The 22,690-nt window shown below is 35.6% G+C and overlaps 1 protein-coding gene across 4 annotated transcripts in view; it reads right to left on the bottom strand.

The window, feature by feature from the left end:
- The window catches only part of NOX4 (NADPH oxidase 4), a 151,726-nt gene that overhangs the window by 67,542 nt on the left and 61,494 nt on the right, over nucleotides 1-22,690 (bottom strand). For all 4 annotated transcript variants that reach the window (XM_036324720.1, XM_036324721.1, XM_036324722.1 and 1 more), the window contains 4 exons: nucleotides 15,277-15,493; nucleotides 12,226-12,390; nucleotides 11,781-11,843; nucleotides 683-743 (listed from right to left, as the gene is read on the bottom strand). In XM_036324720.1, coding sequence (XP_036180613.1) covers nucleotides 683-743; nucleotides 11,781-11,843; nucleotides 12,226-12,390; nucleotides 15,277-15,493 — 506 coding nt within the window. The remainder of the gene's footprint in view (nucleotides 1-682; nucleotides 744-11,780; nucleotides 11,844-12,225; nucleotides 12,391-15,276; nucleotides 15,494-22,690) is intronic.

Here is a 22,690-nt window from a genome sequence, read left to right as displayed (position 1 = left end):
AAGGTCATGCAAGAACTGGAAGATTTGTGTGATATCAACCCCAAGTGTCAATTGTTTTAAGAGTAAAACCAACCACCAATTTTAAAATAATGTTCTCTAAAACAAAGGAAAAAAATAGTTCAGTGTTCCCACTATTGCCAGTACATCTGTCAAGTAGGTGGAAACCTGTGATTTCCAAACACAGTGAATAATACATTATTAAAATGTACTACATCTTCTAGAACTTTATGCAATATACAGTACTTTCTAAGGCATGGGGACTTTGGCTCTTTTCATTAACCATGATTATTTTGAGATTAATCCATCTTGTTACATATATCTATAGTTTGTTCATTAGTATTGTTAGGTATTATTCCATTATATGAGTATACCACAATTATTTTTTTATCCATTCAGCTGTTAATAGATATCTGGGTTGTTTCCAGGTTTTGGTTATTACAAATAAAGCTGCTGTGAAGATTTGAAAATAAAAATTACTAATATCTGAAATATTCTAATTCAAAAATTCATCTTATAAGAAGAAAACATAAATATCAAAACTGTATAAGTAAAGAAAACAAACAACAGCTTAAGAACATATATACATTTCTATACATGCTGGCAATTCTGCTACTTAGACACAAATTATTGTATGATTCATTATTTTCAAAGCATGTATCTTAAAACAGTATGTTCTACATACCTGTCCAGTCTCCTACTATTTTAAGGTGAACCCCGAATGTTGCCTTGGTTTCAGTAGGACACTAAAAAAATAAATAAATACTAGAATAAATTCTAAATAATAATTATGTATTACTAGGTACGATTGAATTGCAACTTTTAGTCTCATTCCAAGTCCCCCAAATCAATATAAAATAGAAAGCAATGGAATAAAAATGTACATAGGTAGTCATTAGTGGAAGTAAAGAGCAATGTCAACTAGTCAATATGACAATATAAATTTCTCTAAAAACCTGTAAGTATTTAAATAAAACAATTTAATATAGTCTCAAACTGCTAGTATATTATATCTTACTATAAATCTTGCTTAAATATCTTCTGAGTTAAAATATTTAAGAGGTCACAGCTTTTACTACAAAGGCAGAATGTACACTAAAAAGTTTGATGTCTTTTTCTCTCCTGATATTATCATATGCTTCGCATTCTAACAAATTTTGGAGAACAGAAAAATATAATTCTCAATGTGACTTAAATATCCAATATCCAAAGAGGAAACTGATACTGAAAGAATTCCATTTCTTTCTATTTCATTTCTTTAATTCTCAGAAGCTATCTGGAGTGATATCCCCAGGCAGGGGCACCTGGGAGGAGAGTGAGTTATGGTAACAAAACTAAGAAAAAGAATCTGTGGCCCATGTTTGTAAGATCTAGAAAACACCCACATAGTAAAAATGAGAGAATAGTATAGTTCACAATAAGAAAATGCAGAATCTCCTTTTACTTTCCAGAATCCCAATCCCTTATTCATAATTCCAAAATTCAACAGTTCTGAAAAATGAGTATTTTTATAGCTCGGTGGCAATATCTGACTTGAAGTGATGGATGGGTAATGATGGGAGGCTAATACTTCCATATAAAAATTATACAGAAGTATTTCCCTACAGAAATATCATTTTGTTTAAGAATGCTGCCTCACATCCTAATAGAGATCTTATATAAGGAATATGCACACCCTTTAAAATCCACAAGTTTCTGAATTCTAAAAATACATCTAACCTAAAGGTTATAGATAAGGAATCACCTGTCTGTGACTACCCAGTGGTCATTGAGTATCATGTGCCAAGGGCAGTGTTAAGTGCTTCAGTTTCAAACTCTCACAATAACCTTAGAGAGTTGTCTTTTATAGCTAAGGAAATAGAGTTATTGAAATTAAAAATATTAACTTGCCCAAGGTCATAGAACTAGTAAAAAGACAAGGCAGAGTTCAGATCCAGATTTATCTAACTACATAGTTCTTAACTGTAAAGGTCACTATCTTCATTAAAATAAAGATATGGCAAAAGATAAGGGTTGTTTGAGAAATCTAATGGAGAAGGAGGAAAAAACATATTGGTTGAAGATGAATTGAGCCAATGTACAACAATATATATTAGGGGGAATATGGGCTGAAGTTAAAGCGCGGATGCAAGAAAATGGCAGTAGTTCTGGAGGCCCCTGTCAGAGAGAATGGGTTACATAAAACAAATTTAAAATCCTCAAGCTCATTGTGGACCAATTAACACAGGTCAGGTAGGCTGTTATGAGGAGAGGAGATAAAGGAAGATGAAGAGACCATGGAGATATGTAAATGGCTTATCACAGAAGTAAGGAGGCTTGGATATCAGTGAATAAAAGTAAATTAAAATGTAGGTATTAATCATACGCTCATGACAAATCACAAACAAACTAAAAAGCATATGATCTAATATATGTTCAGAGCTGGGCATTAATGTAACATAGATTTCCAAACTACAATTCTGCAATTAGTGTTTCTAATAGGACTATTACTGCTTGCAGTAATAGGAAATATTAAAATAAATCAAATATACACTTAAAATATTTCATTTATAATTATGAGTCTAATATATATTTAATTTACATTCTGATTTTTAATAATTCTGAGATCAATCAGTATTGTCATTAGTAAGTCTCCAAATAAAATGATGTGACATGTAAAAATCACCCACCATTTTTACTTCACACTACCTAAGACTGGACAGAAACTCTATGTAGTAAAAGTTGTAGTTTGCAGAAAGCAAGAATCCCAACAGAGTTCCAAGATACCAATATGATTATCCATATGTTACTTAATGTTTAACTCACTATCTTAGGTTATGTAAAAATCTAATCCAAGAAAATAGAATAGGGGGCAAAAAGGTCTGTCTTCACGTGACTAAGTGTACATCTAGCTTGACTTAATCTCATAATGTATTATTCTAAAAAAAAACATAAACATTTGCCAAGTATTCATACCCCTGTTCTATTCTTTCAGCACAGACATTGTCAAAGATAATTACATACGATGTTTAACATCTCCTCAGGTCTTGTAGGAGCCTATAAAGCTTCCTCTTCAACTAGCTGGCCAAATACAGCTTTTAAGGCTGATCTGCTTTGAAAAGATAAAACACAATACTGTTTCTCTCAAATTCTTGGGAATGATGCCTTTAGAAATTTCCTCTGACTAGTTAAGAATTAAGAAGACAGATTTTAAGAGAGACTTTGGCCAATCAGATGAGAGAGAATCATTGATCAGTTGCCTCCTGCATGCCCCACACTGGGGATCCAGCCCGCAATCCAGGCATGTTCCCTGACTAGGATTCGAACTGTGACTTCCTGGTTCATAAGTGGATGCTCAACCACTGAGCAACATCAGCAGGGCCTTACTATCTTTTTTTAAAAAATATATATATTTTATTGATTTTTTTACAGAGAGGAAGGGAGAGGGATAGAGAGTTTAGAAACATCGATGAGAGAGAAACACCGATCAGCTGCCTCCTGCACACTCCCCACTGGGGATGTGCTTACAACCAAGGTACATGCCCTTGACCGGAATCGAACCTGGGACCTTTGAGTCCACAGGCCAACGCACTATCTGCTGAGCCAATCCGGTTAGGGCGCAACTGGCTGTTTTAATCAACATTGTTGGAGAGAGGGATCCATATCTTTTTAAGAGTGTTTTGAAAACTTCTCAAAGGAAAGAAATAATAAAGTATTAATATCCATGGCTATCTTGTTTCTCCCAGAACATTAGTAAAGAAATACATGCTTATGCCAATTTTTCAGTTTAAAAAGTTGCAAGACAATGTGTAGTTAAGTTCACATCACTAAAATAAAAACGGATATTAGTGTTTTTTCTCTATACATAGAAATTTGTTGAAGAGAATATATAATACTCTATTACTCAACATTAACTTCTGGGAAATTAAATTAAAGATAGAAAGTAAGAACTCATTTCTTACACATCTATTTTTTTAAATTTATTATTAGCTTTTACAATGCTTATAATTTTAAATGTTTTAAATGTTAAATTTAAAAGTAAACATTAAAACATTGTTGAGTCTTCCTTTAGTCTCACATAAGTTACCTAGATGAAGAGAATGGAGTTTGGCTCTTGTAGACCTTACTATACCACAACATCTAGTTAAGTCTAAGAAAATAAAGTGACAAAATTTATAACAACAGATCTGAGAAAATGTGTACTTTGCTATCCTAGAGGGAATAAAACACTTTTCCTTCAAATTATTTGCTCAATATGATGTTGAGATTTTAATGCGCTCAAAAGATTTTGTAACAGTCCCACAAAAATACAAACAGATATTATGTAATTATCTTACATTTTGGGAACGAAATGTAAAAATGATGTCACTGCACAAGGATTTACTCAACATGGAAAAGAAATTTAAAAGCCACAGTGTGTTTGCTTTTAAATTTATTAAACCAGAGGAAATGATCACGGAACATAATGTTCTTTAATCATTGTTTTCGGGACTTTATTGTTAGCTCTTTCTTCCAAAGATCTAGTTTCACATTTTCTATTCCTACTAGACATTTCCACCAGAAATTCACTCTAAATGTAATATATCTCAAATTGCTGTTGTTTTACTTCCCAAGTTATATTCTCCTTCTCCTTCTCCTATATCTGGCCATAGAATCCAAAAAATCCTTATCAGAGCAGAGCCTCAAATCCCAGAGTAATATCAGGTATTTCTCTTCGTGCCAACATTCAATCAATTTTCAAGTCCTCTCAAATAATCTTACCAAAGAAAGGGTCTGATCATAGCAATCTCCTATTGGTTAACCTTTTCTGTTCCCCCTATGGATAAACACCCAGTTATTTTCCTTCCTATATGGCCAACCACATCTGTTCCAAATTCTTTCCAACATTATATTTCATGTTTCTCCTGATCCACGCTAATAATCTACCTAAACCAACATGGATCAACTAAAACATGTTTCTGCCTCTTCATTCCCACACTTAACTAGTCTACCTTCAAAAAGGAGATCTACTTTGAGAAGCAAGCCCATCTTTCCTACATGATAATGAGAAATCTTTGGTCTCAGATAGAGGCTGGGTGTGGGCTCATGATTTTAAAAAATAACTGTTCATGTCTGTATATGGAATAACTGGACCCCCAGATTCGCCTCACTGCAAGCACAAGCCAGGCAATTACCCCTCCACAAACCCAAAGATAAGCAGAGGTGAGACAAAAAGGGCTCTAGATGCAGGAATAACTAGTACAGTGGAAAGGAGAGCCAAAATGCCTGCCATTCATTAGCTCAGTAAATATTTTTTAAAGGCACACTAAGTGCCATCTCAAATTTACCTGTCCAAAACTGAGCTCTAGATACACTCCTCATAATCAGCTCTCCACACAGCCTTCCCTATCTCGGTTAACAAAGCTCTAGTTGCTAAGACCAAAAACTTTGACGATAAGCTTGAGTTTTCTATTTCTTTCACATTCCATACCCAGCCTATCAAGAAATCCTATTAACTCTAACTTTAAAATGTGTTAAGAATCTGACACTTCTCACCAGCTCCACTCTGGGACAAGCCATCATCATACCTCAACTGGATGAGCACAACAGCCTCCTAAGTGGTCTCCCTGCTTCACTTCATTTAATATTAACATAGCAGCCAGAGTGATGCTGTTAAAAATTAGGCTAGACATGTCATTCCTCTATTCAGAACCCTCCAATGGCTCCCTCCTCAAAGCAAAAGCCAAACCCTGTCCATGCCCTCTAAACCCCACATAATCTGACTCCTCAGGAATTCTCTGACATTATTTCCTACCTCCCTTTCTTTTCCTTAGTGTATTTCCAGCCATAGTGACCTCTGACATCCACTCTTACACACACACACACACACACACACACACACACACACACACACTCACACAGATGCAAGTCAAGCTATATCAAGTAAAACTCAGGGTGAAAACTGCCAGGTTTTTAAACAGATAAATGACATGATCTAATCTGTATCTTAAAATAATCATTCTGGCTGTTTCTTAAGAGTACCTGGTAGGTGAGTAAGGGGAGACAGAGGGAGACCAACTAGGTGGCCATGCAGATGGCAGTGGATTGGGTGTGTGAAAATTATGGACATATTTTAAAGGTAGAGGCAAGAAAATGTGTGGATTGTTGACTGCAGTATTTTTCTTTTAAAAAAAGGGTACAAGTTAAGTTTACGTCCAGATTTTCAGCCTGAACAACTTGGCAGTAACTGAAGAGGGTTGGAAGAGTATGGATGGAATGGATTTGGAAGGCTAAAGATTAAGAATTCAATTTTAGACATGCTAACTTATGATTTTCTTTAGAAATCCAAGTGGAAGTCCTGGGTAGACAATTGGATATACGATCTTGAATTTTAGAGTTGAAGCTGAGCTGGAAATATAAATTTGGGAGATGATAACACAGAGATGCATTAATAAGATTGAATAGGATCACCAGAGAGAAAAAGGTTTCAGGGAATGGACACTGGAGTGTTCTAATATTTAGAGGTCATGGGAATGACAAGGAACAGTAAAAAAATTTAAAAAGAGTCAGAAAAATAAGGAGGAAAACCAGGTGAATGGATGTCCTGGAAGCAAAATGAACAACACATGTTAATAAAGCAAGTGATCAGCTGTGTCAAGTGCTCCTGAGAAGTCAAACCCATTGAGAACTGGGAAATGACCATTAGATTTAGCAGTAACATGGTCATGCTGACCTTGGAAATGTTTTAGGAGAGTGCTGTGGGCAAGCATTGGTGAATTTAAGAGCAAATGAAAGAAAAGAAACTGAAGAACTGAAAAATGGGGGAGAGGCTGGAAGGAGATGTGAGTCAAGAAAGGGCTTTTATCCAACATTTTCTCTTTGATACCTCGTTTAAAGGAGGCATCCAAAAATACCAATTGAATAAATCAAGTTTACTATTAAATAGCAGGTTTGCTCTGAACACAGTGACCGATTAATGTTCATATATTCAGGCGCTCATTATGCACTGAAGAAATATATTCTTTTTCCCTGGAAAAGAGCCAGCCTTGAGCAATTAGGTGATGTTTAACTTTCAGAGAATTCAGATGTCCCGTTATATTTCATGAACATTAGTGACCTTCTGTGGCAACTTCCACCACTGTGCATGGTCTGTAGTTAAGACACTTTATTGCCTTGCTAATCTGTCATCTATCCTCGTTGAGTTTCTAAGCTGTCTAAGCAAAAGATTTGTAAAGCCCTAGAGGAAAGCAATTTTTAAGAATTAGATAGATGAAAGCAAGACAGAAGATCCAAACCACTAAAGCAGATTTCCTGCTTATATTTAAACCCATGAAATGAAATAAATATTTTCAATATTTAAGCCATGCATGGCCATTCTTGTCTGGTTTTCATTGAAAACTGGAAAGACTATTCCCAAAGTGACTGGTTGAGAGATTAAAAACACAAAGCAGAACAGTGATGGCAAGTGAAGGCATGCTATGTTAGAGTACAGACAATAACAAACTAACAGCTAAACTTGCCTCTGACTCATGGAAAAATATGTGAAATTAGGTTATCCAAGCTTAAGAGTCATGAGTCACACAATTTAGAATACAGCTGTCAGGAAAGTACATGTGTACTTCTGAATTAAAATAATAAGGAATGGATATAGATATATTTATGTAAGCTTCAATCTGTTACCACCATAAAAAAGTAGATTGTGCATTATTTCTTTGAGAATCTATAAAAATATCAATAAGCATAACAAATGTCTGTCTCAGTTAAATACTAAGAGAAGCTACATTTTGTAGTAAGCAGTAGGTTTCATGCTTTAAGTTTGAGCTTTGTAAAATCATATCTGATTCCTACATCTAAATTAGATGATAGCATACTTTAATAGATTTGTTTTGGTAGAAAATCCAAACTTGGCAATTACAGAGCATAGCTGGAAAACACTTAGAGATCCAATACATAGTTGAAGAACAACACGTAAAATTCTACCCAGGTTTTCAGCCAATAAAGGTCCATCATTCATCCTAACTGCTAGTAAACCACAAGAGGCAAATAAATCATCCATCCCAGAAATAACTGCTTCTAAACCAGACTGTGGCCAGAGCTTGGTCAGTTAGTTCATGCTGCAGAATGAGGCAAAAAATTCAATGTAATCCGGTTGTCTTGATTCTACACTCATTATCTAAAACAACAACCATAACAAATAAAAATAAAAAGCATAATAGCAAAGGTGATGTGGGGAGTGGTAACACAAGTAGAGAGGCGTCAACAAATTATGAAAGGTAAAATGTGGAGGAGACAGTGGGTAACAACTTCTAAGTTATTGAGAACTTACTATATTAGCACTTATTATATCTTTTTTAATTCCTACCCACAGTAACTCCATAGAGAAGTCACTATTATTATCCACACTTTATAAAGAAGCAAACCAAAGGTAAATATGTTAATTATCTCATCCAAGGATATAGTACTAATAAGTGGGGGATCCAGTCCTCCAACCCAGACTGTCTAGGATTCCAAAATCCATGTTCTATTAGTATAGGATTACCTCCGCTCTCCCTCAGTCTTGACACCAAACATGTGCCTGCTGGTTCTGCCCTAGGAGATTTGTAGGTGCAATAGCAGAAAACAAGCACAACGCCCTAGGAAAACCCACAAAATTATCATGTCTTTGTGTAGGAAAATAAATGTCAAGTGTAAAAATGCTGAAGCACCTTAAGTAAATAAAACTCCAACCTTTGGGTATCTAATAAAATCAGTACTCAAAACTTAGCTTTACCATGACTGAAATTGTGAAAATTACTTTCGTGCTTCTGTGCCTTATCTTTTGTACTTATTTCTCATATTTTCAGTTTTAAAAATTTATTCTCCATTTAAAAAATGAGTTCAAGTTCAAACTACAGAATTTGTGAGCATTGCATATTTTATAGATTTGATTTTTCCTTCTACTGTCACAGTTTTCTAGCAGAGAACTTATTTGACTTTTAACTCTCCAGAGTATTCGAAGAGCTTAGTACTACAGAAAATTCAAAAGTTTCAATTTCATATTTCTCTTGAAAATGCCTCTTGGTAATTTCAGTACAGTTCTCTCCTAAATGGTAATACATTTTGGTTGTTTGACACCAACAACAAGTATATCTACAACCAATAAGAGTTTTAGAAATATGAATGCTCTGAACATCAATGAGTGGTGAGGCAAGAGAGAGGCTGTGCAGAATATCTGACAACACGCCATTCAGCCAGGCACGTCTGTGTATCTCACCTGTGCCACCAACTAGCAGTGTGACTTTATTTCATCTCTTGCAGTCACATTGTTTTCTACATAAAATATAATGTGCAGTACACGTGTCATAGAAATAGAGTAAGAATTAAACAATATAATATTTTCAAAGTTTATGAAGGAACTTCTTAAGCATTTAATTAGTAGGGACTATTATCTTTGACAAAGATGGGGTATGTACACACTTTTTAGTGGGAATCAGCACATAGGAAATTACTGTTTTGCTTTGTTTATATCAAAGGAACCCTTTCTAGTGAAAATATTTAAGAAGCATGCATTTTACATGTAAGTACCAAACAGAACTAATTGCACAAAAGGAAGGGAATTGGCAGGAAAACATTGTGTGATTAATAAACAGAAACCCCTCTTAAATTTGAGCTGTGAGGGCCCATAGGAGGAGCACTCACTCACCACTTACAGCCAATTACCCCAAACACCAAGAGACATACTTTCCACGTCCAACGGGAAGATGTTTTTCTACTTAGCTACTCCAACAGGAAGAAGTAGGACCTTCTCCTCACCCAGCAACCACTCAGCCAATGAAAAGACTGCTACAACTCAGCCAATGAAAAGTCACTACACTTCAAACTCCCAGTCTCCTTCAATGGACTCTGTTTACAACCCCTCTGAACTCCCTTTTCCTCTGCAAAAGAAAGTTTATCTCTCTTGTTCTTTGGACATGCATATGGTTTACCATTAGACCACATGTTCCAAATTGCAGTTCTCTGTTGTTCCTGAATAAATACAATTTGCTGGAGAAATATCTGGTTGCTGTCTGTTTAAAGTCAACAATAGTAAATTAACAAAACAGCATAATGTAAAATTTATCTTAAAAATGTTTTCTCTACTAAAATTCATTTGTAGATAGCAGCAAGATTTGCCCCTTGGAGGATAGTATGAGCGAGCCAGCTATTAATTCTCCCAAATCTGGGAAGGGTACAAACCATTTCCTAGACCTATATAGAGTAGGGTACACATATGGTCAGATAAAAAAACTCATGAACATAGAATTCTAAGCATCCAATCTCTTTGCCTCCATCCAACTCACTTCTGAACTTAAATATTTCTTGATCTAATAGAATGTTGTTAGTTATTTTACTAGATGCCAGACTACATATTACTTTTTTTTCAAATTAAATTGGTCAATAAAATTATCTAGGTTTCAAGTGTACATTTCTATGATACATCATCTGTATATTGAATTGTGTGCTCACCGCCCAAAGTCAAATCTTATATCACCATATATTAGACCTCTTTTACCCATTACTATCCCCCCACCTGCCTTCCCTTTGGTAACCACCATGCTTTTCTCTTAATTATTAATAAATAAATTTATTACATACAAACAGAATGCAAAACTTGAAGCAATGAAAAAGTTATTTCCTTTAAAGAATTGCAATTATTTATTCAAATAACTTGTTTTGTTCTCTAACTATTTGACACTCCCTTTCTGTTTCTTTTGTCCTCTAAATATAGATTTTTCTGGCCTAGCTGTCTCCACAAGTACTATTCTCAAGAGGCATATCAAACTTATAGCAGTTTCCATCCTAGTAAACCCAATCTTACATCTCAGAACCAGTGTCAAACCAGTTATTTATCTGTCTCCCCACCCTATAATTTGTTCAAATTTATTTGCATATCTTAAGCACACACTTAAACATGCAGTCCCTGTTCTGTTACCTTAGTTAGAAATGGAATAAAATCTTAATCCCCATCATCAGTGGGGAATATTAAATAACTTATAAAATTTTATGTAGTCATTAAAAAGAGTGAGGCATATAAAACATAAATGAAAAGTTTTCCATAATATATTGTTGAGTAAAAAGAGAAAATTATAAAACAAATAATTCATCAAAAATGCCAAACAGTTATATATGCCAAATTATAAAGTAAAATATCTAGAGGAATAGATGTTAAACTCGAAAGAAAAATAATTGGAAAGGGGAAAATGAGGGAAAGTTCCAAATGTATCTTATTTAATTGTGAATTATTTACTTTTTTATTTCATGCCATTTTTAGAATGGCATAAAATAATGTAAACAATGTGCTAAAATATATGGTGATTCCATTACTTAGCTAGCCCCCTCCATTATTATTCCATTTTATTTTGTTTACCTTATTTTCCTTTGTCTCCCCCATATACAGGACTATTACACTGGACTTTTACTTGTCTAAACACTGCTTGGATTTTCTTATGCTGCTACCACAACTCAATATCTTTAAAGAAATTCAGTTTCTTTAGAGAAAATCATGCACAGATTATGTTTTGGTACATAATCCACAAAAGAAAAAGTGCAATTATAAAAAATTATGCATTTTGAATAAAAAAGATTTAATAAATTTTAGATATATTACTCTGAATTTTAAAATAGCATAAAATAATAAATAAATAGTTACAAAGTTTCTATACAGATAAACATATTTCTCTGCAAAAAGATGGCTTACTTACACAAGGATCTTGTGACAGCCTTGAATGATTTTTAGAATTAGGTGGAGTATAAAAAAGTAAGATATGCATTTCATTTTTAAAAAATTAAAAAAACAAGTTTCTTACCATTGTGAGGGTAAATGGGTGATTTTCTAATGCAGACACACTGGGGCAATGTAGAGTGATATACTGAAAAGCAACAAAAAGATTTTAAATGACCAAGAGAGAAGTTTTAATTTTCCAATGTGGCACTTGTATGCTAATTTTCAAAAATTACATAAGAATAAAAGGTATTTTATGCCCTGGCTGGTTCGCTCAATGGTTAGAGTGTTGGTCCTTAAACTGAAGGGTCTTGAATTTGATTCCCAGTGAAGTGCACGGACCTGGGTTGCATATTTGATCCCCAGTCCTGGTCAAGGCCAATTTATGTGTCTCTTTCAAATCGATGTTTCTCTCTCTTTATCTCATCCCCCCCTTCCACTCTCAATAAAAAATCAATGGAAAAAATATCCTAAAAATAACAACAAAAAAGGATAAAAGGTATTTTAAAAGTTGCTGAACAATGACTCACCTGGCCAGGTCTTGCTTTAAAATTTTCTTTGGCCATTCGAATTTCCATAACATCTGAAGGGTGACTGATAACGGAGATGATGGTGACTGGCTTATGACTCCGGATGCACCTGTAAAGCCTTTCAGCACAATATAGGCACAAAGGTCCAGAAATCCAAAGCCAAGTCTACGGAGAATTTTTGAAATGCACTTTAAAAAATACTTGCATTGTAAGACTCATATCCTGTCTAATTGTTTATTTCACACACTACAGTAAAAATATTGTAATCTGTTATCTATAATAATAAAAGCATAATATGCTAATTAGACCGGACAGCCAAACGACCTTCCCAACGTCATTTCAGACATCCTTCTGGGTGAAGCCGTGGCAGTGGGGGCTGAGGCAGAGGTGGTTAGGGGTGATCAGGCAGGCAGGCAAGCAGAGTGGTTAGGGGCAATCAGGCAGGCAGAGTTGTTAGGGGCAATCAGACAGGCAGGTGAGTAGTTACGGGCGATCAGGCAGGCAGGAAAAGTGGTTAGGGGCGATTAGGCAGGCAGGCAGAGGTGGTTAGGGGCAATCAGGCAGGCAGGCAGGTGAGAGGTTAGGAGCCAGTGGTCCCAGATTGCGAGGGACATCCCCCAAGGAGCCTCAGATTGCGAGAGGGTGCAGGCCAGGCTGTGGGACCATCTCCCCTCCCCCACCCTGTGCACAAATGTGCACCGGGCCTCTAGTTTTAAATAATGTGTAAACAAATGAAAGATTCTTACAGCAAGTTATTCAAATAAGAGTAAAGTATAAAATAAATGGTATAGTAATATCAAGACCCTATCCTCAAACCATTGCTCAGGGTCTAACTACCATCAACAGTAAGTCATACATTGTTTCATATATCATTCTATATACACAACTCATATATAATGTATTTAGATTATACTTTTCTCTAAAGAGAGATAAAAGGGAAGTTAAGCCTGGACAGAGTGGCTTAGTGGTTGAGCATTGACCCATGAGCCAAGAGGACACCTGCTCAAATCCCAGTCAGGGCACATGCCCCAGTTGCAGGCTTGATTCCCAGTGAGGAGTATGCAGAAGGCAGTCAATCAATGATTCTCTCTCATGGGTGTTTCTATCCCTCTATCCCTCTCCCTTCCCCTCTCTCTAAAAATCAGTAAAAAACATTTTTAAAAAAGAAGCTAAAGCTCAAATAAATTTCAAGATGATTTTAGAAAAAAAAAATGTACCAGTCCAATGTTCGTTAAAAAAAACACACTAGATATTTTTAATGTATATGTATATGCATAATGCACATATACAAAATGTAAAATACGTGAACATATTTTTAAATATGGTATAGGCTAGGCATGTTGTTTTCAACTTACTTTCAAATGATAAATCTAATATGAACATCTAAGATTATATTTAGAATCTGGAAAGCGTAACAATTTTGCACGTGTGCCGAGAGATTGCCCTGATCCCAGCATAACCGCATACTCTGGGGAATACAGAAGGCTGTGTAGCCAAGCTTTCTCCTACAACTATACACTATACTTCCCTCAGCACTTGCCGACTCCTAACCCAAAATTATCTCAATGGTCACTTTTTAAAACCTACTTACACAGTTATCCCGGACCTTCCTCCCGCCTGCAGACAGATCATGCCTTTTCCTGACATTTAGTTTGGCACCATGTGTAAGCATCACAGGACAAGTTCTGCAATGCAGCAGCAGTTTGGCAACTTTGGAACAGTTACCCTTTGAGCACCAAGCTGCACATAAGTAAAATGGGAGTCACAATACCTGCCCTTCCTAACATATTGCAAAAAAGTTTGGGCAATTGTAAAGCTTAATAGAAATTTAGAGGATTAATAATAAACACAAGACTAATACACATGCCCTAACTGGTTTGGTTCAGTGGATAGAGTGTCGGCCAGCGGACTGAAGGGTCCCAGGATCGATTCCAGTCAAGGGCATGTACCTTGGTTGCAAGCACATCCCCAGTAGGAGGTGTGCAGGAGGCAGCTGATTGATGTTTCTCTCTCATCGATGTTTCTAACTCTCTATCCCTCTCCCTTCCTCTCTGTAAAAAATCAATAAAAAAGACTAACACACACATTTCAAAGCCATCAACAAATCACTCCACTTTTTGACTCCTCTTTCTTCTTTTTTTAAAAATTAAATTTATTGGGGGTAATACAGGTTTATAACACTATATAAATTTCAGGTGTGCAACTTTATAATACAATATTTGCATACTCTTACCACCTGAAGTCTAGTGTCTTTCCGTCACCTTGTATTTGACTGCCTTTATTTTCTAATTTACTTTCTTCTTCTTAAAACAGACACTCGACATCACTATTTACCCTACTTCCACTTTGTACAGATAAAGATGACAGGGCATAATTCCCACCTGGGCAGCTCCCACAGCCTCCCAGGGGGAACATTATGGTCCTTGGGAAAGTATTCCAAGAGCAAGCATTTTACTCAAAGACCTAGTTTTGCACTCTACTTCTGCCGCACGTTTGTTTGAAGAGTTTGCTCAAGGTATTTTATATATTCAAGCAGGAATTTCCTCATCAGAAAATTGAGGATGGCAGTAGTTGAGGATTATCGTAATAGTTATTGTGACTATTGAAAAAATTATGCATACAGTGCATTTTAGCACACTGCCTAGCAGATATTAAGCAGTCAATAAATTAATTTTAATTTATTATTTATAATATTGTACATAATATTGTATCACAAATATTATTAGTATTAGTTCTTTCACTATTGTTTTTAATATTCCACCTATTTTTCTCAATGGATGGGGAGCATATCTTTGTTACCTTTCTTGTGGCAAACACCAGTGCCATAGTATGCAGAGATCATATGGTTGGTTATATTCCATAATGGTATAGGTCTTTCTCTCGGAACTGTCAGCTGCCTATCATGTAATGCAGTAACTTGCTATTGAAACATCCTAAAATGTTCTGTTCTGTTAGAATAATTGCTTTATGTAACTTCAAAAACATGTTTGATCAATTGCTATGGAAATACCCATTTTGCAGAGACCATCAAACACATAAAATTAATCAGACCTGTGGAAAGTTAGCTTGAAACCTGGGCTCTTCCTGACAAATCTTCAAAGATGTGTTCCGGGTAACCTCATCTGGTTTTGAAAACCCTCCAGGAAAAGATTCATGAAAATGTTCTGAGAGATTTTCAGGTAAGTGAGTATTCCGGTACCGGGTTCCATTAAGATTGATGCAGCCTGGAGGGTGCGTATCTATATTGGTTTGATACTTCAACAACCCTCTGAAATTAAATTAAGAAAAAAACAGGAAGATGAAAAAAACAATTGAAATCAGGGAACACAGTATAAGAAAATAAATCCTTCTTGTTAACTTTATGTAGTATCTATCCAAAAAGTGTTTCTCATATATCTTACTTAAGAGCAACAGAGAAAATTTTAAAATTTTAATAAATTCTTTACTATTTTACTAAACCAAAGATGTAGCTCCCCTACCCCTACCCCCCCCCAAAAAAAAATGCCACAAATGAACTGAAGGGACAAACACATTTGATCTTTATAAGTATTTTTTAATTTGCTAGTCTTTTTTCCCAAATCCATTAAGCATTCATATAATCACAAGTTTCACTTCAATAAACACTATAATGATGGGTACTTTGCTATATCTCCGAGCACAAATGAAAAAAAACACAGGAATCATATTTGGTTTGGCTAATATTGAATAAAACATGCCTTACTGGTTTACAGAGAAATGTAAAATAAACATGACAGAAAACTGGAAGCTTGCATCTCTTATGGTCTGAAAACAATTAATACATAGTAATCAGGCCATAAACCATTTGTGTGTTTTTTATTTCTCCATAAACAAGATCACATAAAAGGCTCAAAATAAGAAATCAGCCAGGCCAAAATCCTAAAATCCCATTCAGATTGTTCCATATTTTGTGACACTCTAAATATGACATTCAACTTTGTGTTTTCTGCATTTCTTATCAATAAGGAATAAAGTAAGATCCATATCATGGGGATAGTGCATCAAATTGTAGATTGTACAGAACATCATTTTTTTTAAAAGATAAGATTTTGAAAAGCAGTGGAAGTCTTTCCGTGTGTTGCCATTTTATTTTAAAGATATTGAAATTTTTATTTATAAAATTATGTTTCCTGGTTGGCAAAGGTATGTTTTAAAATTTCCCTTCATGCTGCCAAGTAATTAATTTTTATACATTAATAAAGTATACTTTATTACATCACAGTTATAATGATTTCATGAAGATACTATTGTAAAACCACAAAAGAGTATTATGAATAATGATACTAAATAGCTCCACATATAAAAGCTAGAAAAGCAATAGCCAAGACAGTCACAGTGGAAGGCACCACCTACTCGACGGGTCATTCTCCTTTTTACCTTTTTGCTTATGTTTAATTCTCTTTCTTCTTTTTTGTTTATGTTCTTCCTTATAAATAGCTACCATTAAAGAGCATGGTACATATCAGGAGCATCTAAGTAGGGGGCTGTATTTCATAATAACCATGAATAGGCCACACATATATTTTTTTTTAAAGTAAGGCAATAGACAGGGCCTAATAGGTACAGAATAAATTAATGGATAATTATATAAATGTGAGCCAAGTACATAATAATTCATAGAGTTCTAGTCATATCATGTAATTGTTATGTCATTATGCTTGGAAAACCCATTAATTTGACTCAGCTTCCATTACAAGTAATGATTTATTAAAACCTGTTGCTCCTATTGGCCATCCTGAGGGTGGAGGCTGAGGAATGGGCAGGCCAAACATCTCAGGCATTTATTCTACTAGCCAGAAGTTGAACAAACATTGGCATAACACGCTTGGTACTAGTCTAGGTGGTTCTATAAAGTTCAAAAAAGAGTCAAATCTGGCCCCTAACCCTCCAGAAACTTATAATCTAGTGGAAGATATGTTGGAAGTAGCTAAATGTAAGTTAGACCACAGATAATAGTCGGAATAGAGTGTTTTAGTAATATGTTATTAATGTATGGGAGACACCAGGACTAATACAGAGCAGTTATATACATTTCACATTACCCCCATAACCACTGAATGAAGTAGGAATTATTATTCCCACTTTACAAATTAAGATACTATTTTAATAAATACCCAGGGACACACAACTGATAAGTGGCAGAACCAAGATTTGAACCCAGGTCTCACTCAAATCCTATGTTCTCTCGTTATATAGCATGTTAGTCCATTGGATCCTAACTTCCTCTTTAAAAGGTAAAGTAGGGAAATATTAATATTTATTAAGAAAGCATGTCAGGATTTTTTTAAACATCTATTTCTCACTTAAATTTCAAATCAAAATTATCATACAAGGTAAATGTTTTTATTCTCATTACACAGATGAAAGATTTGGGTAAGAGATTAACTAAGTAGTAGTCAAAATATGGGATTCAGAAACCTCATGTCTCTAACTCCAAAAACCTATATCATGCAAAGCAAATTGGTTGAAGAAGTAATAATCAAAGAAAGGAGTTCAAATGAATAAAACCCTGGAAATAAGGTCAGATAGTGTGTGTGTGTGTGTGTGTGTGTGTGTGTATGGTATGTGTATGCACATATGTGTGTGTGTGTGTGTGTGTTAGAAGGGGGTATTCCTTCTGTGTGTGTGTGTATGTGTGTGTGTGTGTTGGAATGGGGCTAATTAACACCAGGCAAAGGAATGTTATTTATTCCTTCTCCAAAGTCATAACAGTGTTGTTGAGGTGAACATGATCCGGTGTGCTAATGGTTCTTAGAATGATAAATGTTGTCACTATGCAGTACAACTCTTCAGGTCAGCTCAGTCAAATAATCAGTGTTGCTGTTCTTGTATACAAAGTGACCCACAATATTCTAGAATCTTTCTTAATTCTGAGGGACTTCCGCTATCTTAAGCTCCTCTCAAGGTAAATGGCATAGGCTACCCCTATCTTAAAACCCCATTAAAGTGTTCTTTTCTTTGTCTCAGTTTGTAATTGTTGCCATAAAACTAACATGTAAAAGAGAAAAGGTCTATAGACAGACAATGACAACAAACAAAAATGTAATGAAGAAAATATCAATCAAGTATGGAATCGCAGGTAATTTGGCTATATTAGGTGGTAAAGATAGAGATGGGTTCACAAGGAAGGACACTGGCAAATTCTGAGCTCAGTATTCAAAGGACAGGCACTGGGCATGTCAAAGAGGTGCTTGATGCTTCAATGCCTATTTTCATAAACTTCACAACAAATGTGTGTGTAAAGATCAGTGGCCCCATTTTGAATGAGGGAAAACTTTTGGATCTCTTAAGTGATGATCCGCCCAAGACCACACTGTCAATCAGTGGCCAAGTCAGAGCCCAAGGCCATGCGCCTGCAACAGGCCTACCCCCTGCAGAATTCCCATCCTGATTATGGACAATATTCTGACATTAAAGACCAATGTATTCACTAAACAAAAATTTATGGAAATACATGGCCATTAAATCAATACTTTAATGTTATTCTTCAAGTTTCATTAAACATAGTAACTTACTTTTTCATTGTACTAGTAAAAAATAGGAGTCCTCATTTTTTTTTGGTAATAATCCAGAATTTCTTAGAATTCGTAGAGGATACATTTTAAAGAATATACTATTTCTTTAAGATTATATTTCAATAGTTTCATTCTGAAGAAATTTGAATAGGAATGTAAACTAGATATTCTGGATACTTGGGTTGGTAGATGAAAATCAAATATCTCTTTAATCCGTTCACTTCATTGTGACCACATTTGTTAAAATTGAATGTGTGCGGTTTATATGATTTTTTGAATCACTGTACCTACATAATATAATTTAAGCAGATATAACTTACTTGTCTTCCTTCTGAGTTTAATGTTATCTTCCCAAATACAAGAGAGTTTTAAGTATCAGGCAGCTCTGTGTCCATATGCCAAACAATCCTGATCTTTCTTCTTGCCCCACATCACCACAGAGATATTCATATTTTACATGTATTATTTTATTGTTTTGAACCTTATTAATTTAAATGATATAGCCCCTACCGTCAAGAAGCTTATGATTTAACTTTCTGTGATGGTGAAAAGAGTCTAAATCTGCGCTATCTGATATGGAAACCATGAGTTACATGTGGATATTGAGCAACTGAAATGTGGCTAGTGTAGGCAAAAAACTGAACCTTTCATACTATTTCATTTTAATTAATTTAAATTGAATAGCCACGGCTATAATGGGTATAATCAGACGTGAAAGCAACAATAACAAAAAAGCAAAATGAGTAATGCCATATAGATATATAGTGATCTCGAAAGGGTAAATAAGATAATGAACTTTGATTATGACATTCTGGAAAGGGCTTCATGGAGGACATAAAGAAGGATGCAGAGGTCCCAATGGTTAGAGAAAAGGAGAATGACATTGCAATATGAGGGAGCAAGATGAACAAAGCAGGTGGTTTATTCCCAAATTAGAAGAGGGGATCACCTCTTATTCATTTATATAAACCCCCTATGTCCATACTCACTGCCAAACCTTGTGAGCTGAGCCCTCCAGCAAGTTTCTTGCACATGAGAAACCTTCAATGCACTTCTAGTGAATAGAAATAACCATGTAATTTGGTTGAATATAACAAATATATCTAATAGTTAAAATATAGGAAACATTCTTGCATATGTGTATTGTATCTTTCGTAATTAAATGATATATAATTTGAAAGCAGAAAACAGGAAGGAAAAAGGATCCTAGTGAATGGTAAACAGAAAATCTTGCCAAGTAGAGGCAGTGATACAGTTGGGGGCAGGGAAAGGAGGCTCACAGAGCATGTGAGAACAGGAATGCTTATTACTTATTTTTAGTTATAGTGAACTATGTTCGAAAGATTTTGAAGTCTCTTTGGAATTTCGAGTGTTCTATTAGGAGATATCAAAGATTTTGTCATGTATCAAAATACAAGTTTGTGGATGCTATTGTTTTTGCACTAAGAGTTTCAAGATATGCTTTCAACACTCAACACTGTTTAAAAAATAGTTTTTTCTTTTTTATCCCCTTTTTTTGAAGAGATATTATAGTTATACTATCATGGCTGTGATAAAAATAATAAAAAATGTAGTACTCAGAATAAACCCTAGTGGTTACAGCATATAACTCATAAAAACATACGTTGTGGCTAAAGTTGAGTATTACAAAATACCATCCCTGCTTAAAGGAGAATCGCGAAATCATCCCTACTTTAATTGCATGTGTAAATTTCTAATAAATGCAATGTCATTCACGCTACTTTTGTTTGGGTGCTTTTATAAAGTAAAGAAAAAATCCTTGTCCCACGAGGAACCTAATTTTTACCTGGTTTCTGTTAGTCAAAATGTTTCTATTATTTACAGAAAAAGATAACTTGTTTCTCAAAGTTCTTTTAACTTTGCTTCAAGTACATAAAAGAACTTAAGAAAATACACTCAAATTCAATATTTCAAAACCTAATGGAATTCACTGGATTCTGTACTCCACTAGAATGTACACTACTTCAGGTCAAGAATTTGTCCTGTGATCGACCCCGCTATTTTTCTAGTGCTATCACTGTGCCTGTAATTTATAGAAATGGTTCAATGAATATTCATTGAATGAATTAGTGAATGTATAGACAACATTTTGTGATGGTTGTTGTTGAAATACACGATTGAGGAGTCATCTGTTTTGTGTGTTTTTGTTGTTGTTTGTTTGTTTTAATTAGTACTCTTAGAGAGAGAAACGGAGAGACAGAGACAGAGAGAAACACTGACACATTGATGTGAGAGGGAAACATCACAGGTTGCCTTCCGTATGCACTTGGACTGGGGATTGAACCAGCAACCCAGGTATGTGCCCTGACTGGGAATTAACAGGCAACCTTCTGGTGCACAAGACAACACTCAACCAAACGAGCCACTCCGCCTGGCAAGTCATCTGGCCTTAACAAACACAGAAGTGAGTTTGAACTCATATTCTAACTTTAAACAACATGTCTAGATTTTGCAAATGGTATTTAATAAAATAGAACATGTATGTACATTCACCTTGGTAGGAAATAGCATTAATTCAGTCTGCAGCTCGATCAGTGTGGGTCAGTGGTTGAAAATCAACCTAGGAACCAGGAGGTCATGGTTCAATTTCCGGTCAGGACACATGCCCGGGGTTGCTGGCTTGATCCCCAGTATGGGGCATGCAGGAGGCAGCCAAGCAATGATTCTCTCTCTCTCTCTCTGAAATCAATAAAAATATGTATTTAAAAAAAAATTCAGTCTGCAACTTACATCATCCCTCTTCACCCTCCAATATTGCCAAGTCCAATCTGAGAACTTAACCCTGCCCTGACCCTAGGCCAATTCTAACATCAGCAGACACCTGGACTGGGGATTGACCAGCAACCTAGGTATGTGTCCTGACTGGGAGTCAACTGGCAACCTTTAGAGCAGCATCTAGAAGTAGAGAGATTTCCTAAACTGGGGACCTAATGTGCCTCGAGGAAACCCTAATCACCTGTTCCCCTCAAACCAAAGCTTTGACTCTTATCCCCACTGGCTCTTGCTGCTACCTTCTTTCCTGGGCTCTTACTGCCGACACCTGAGTGTGTTTGCATCCTGCAGCTTGAGTTGTGCATGCACTGTGTCTAGTTCTTACTGAGGGCACTACCCAAGATGCAAGACACGGCAACACAGGCAGGGCCAGCATCATGGGTGTGGCCTGTGCAGTCTCAGGAGACCCAACTCTTAGAAAGGTCCTGTGATTGGTTCAATACTCTGTTGTTACCATGTTGAAACGCTTAATAATTTTTTATCAAGAGGCCCCACATTTTCATTTTGCATTGAACCCCGCAAATTAAGTAGTCTGCCACAGACACTAGGCAGCTAGCAAAACTAAACCTTGGGGTAAGAGCATAGGATAAAGACATGAACCTTCCCGAAATGTCTGAATTAAAATTGGTCATTTTAGCCAAAACCGGTTTGGCTCAGTGGATAGAGCGTCGGCCTGCGGACTGAAGGGTCCCAGGTTCGATTCCGGTCAAGGGCATGTACATGGGTTGCGGACATATCCCCAGTGGGAGATGTGCAGGAGGCAGCTGTCGATGTTTCTCTCTCATCGATGTTTCTAACTCTCTATCTCTCTCCCTTCCTCTCTGTGAAAAATCAATAAAATATATTAAAAATAAAAAATAAAAAAAATAAATAAAATTGGTCATTTTACTAAGTTTCCTCAGCTGAAAAAGAGGGAGGGTACCTGTTACTCTCTGCTTCATTAGTATAGAAAAAATAAAGATTTTGTCCTCTTGTAAATAAAAAAATAGGTAAGGATCCAACATTTCTCAGCATTCCTTCTGCTTTTGGGCTTTACTAAAATGGCAGTGAGAGATAAAACACTAATGTAATAAAAACATTTCTTAAAATAAATGTAGCCCTTGTTCCTTCTCCTTCCTCCCCAACTTCCTCATCCTGTA

Source organism: Myotis myotis, unplaced genomic scaffold, assembly GCF_014108235.1.
Source record: "Myotis myotis isolate mMyoMyo1 unplaced genomic scaffold, mMyoMyo1.p scaffold_m19_p_10, whole genome shotgun sequence".
In the NCBI taxonomy this organism is placed as follows: domain Eukaryota; kingdom Metazoa; phylum Chordata; class Mammalia; order Chiroptera; family Vespertilionidae; genus Myotis; species Myotis myotis.
Note: the sequence above shows the minus strand (reverse complement) of the source record. Positions and strands in the feature narration are given on the sequence as shown.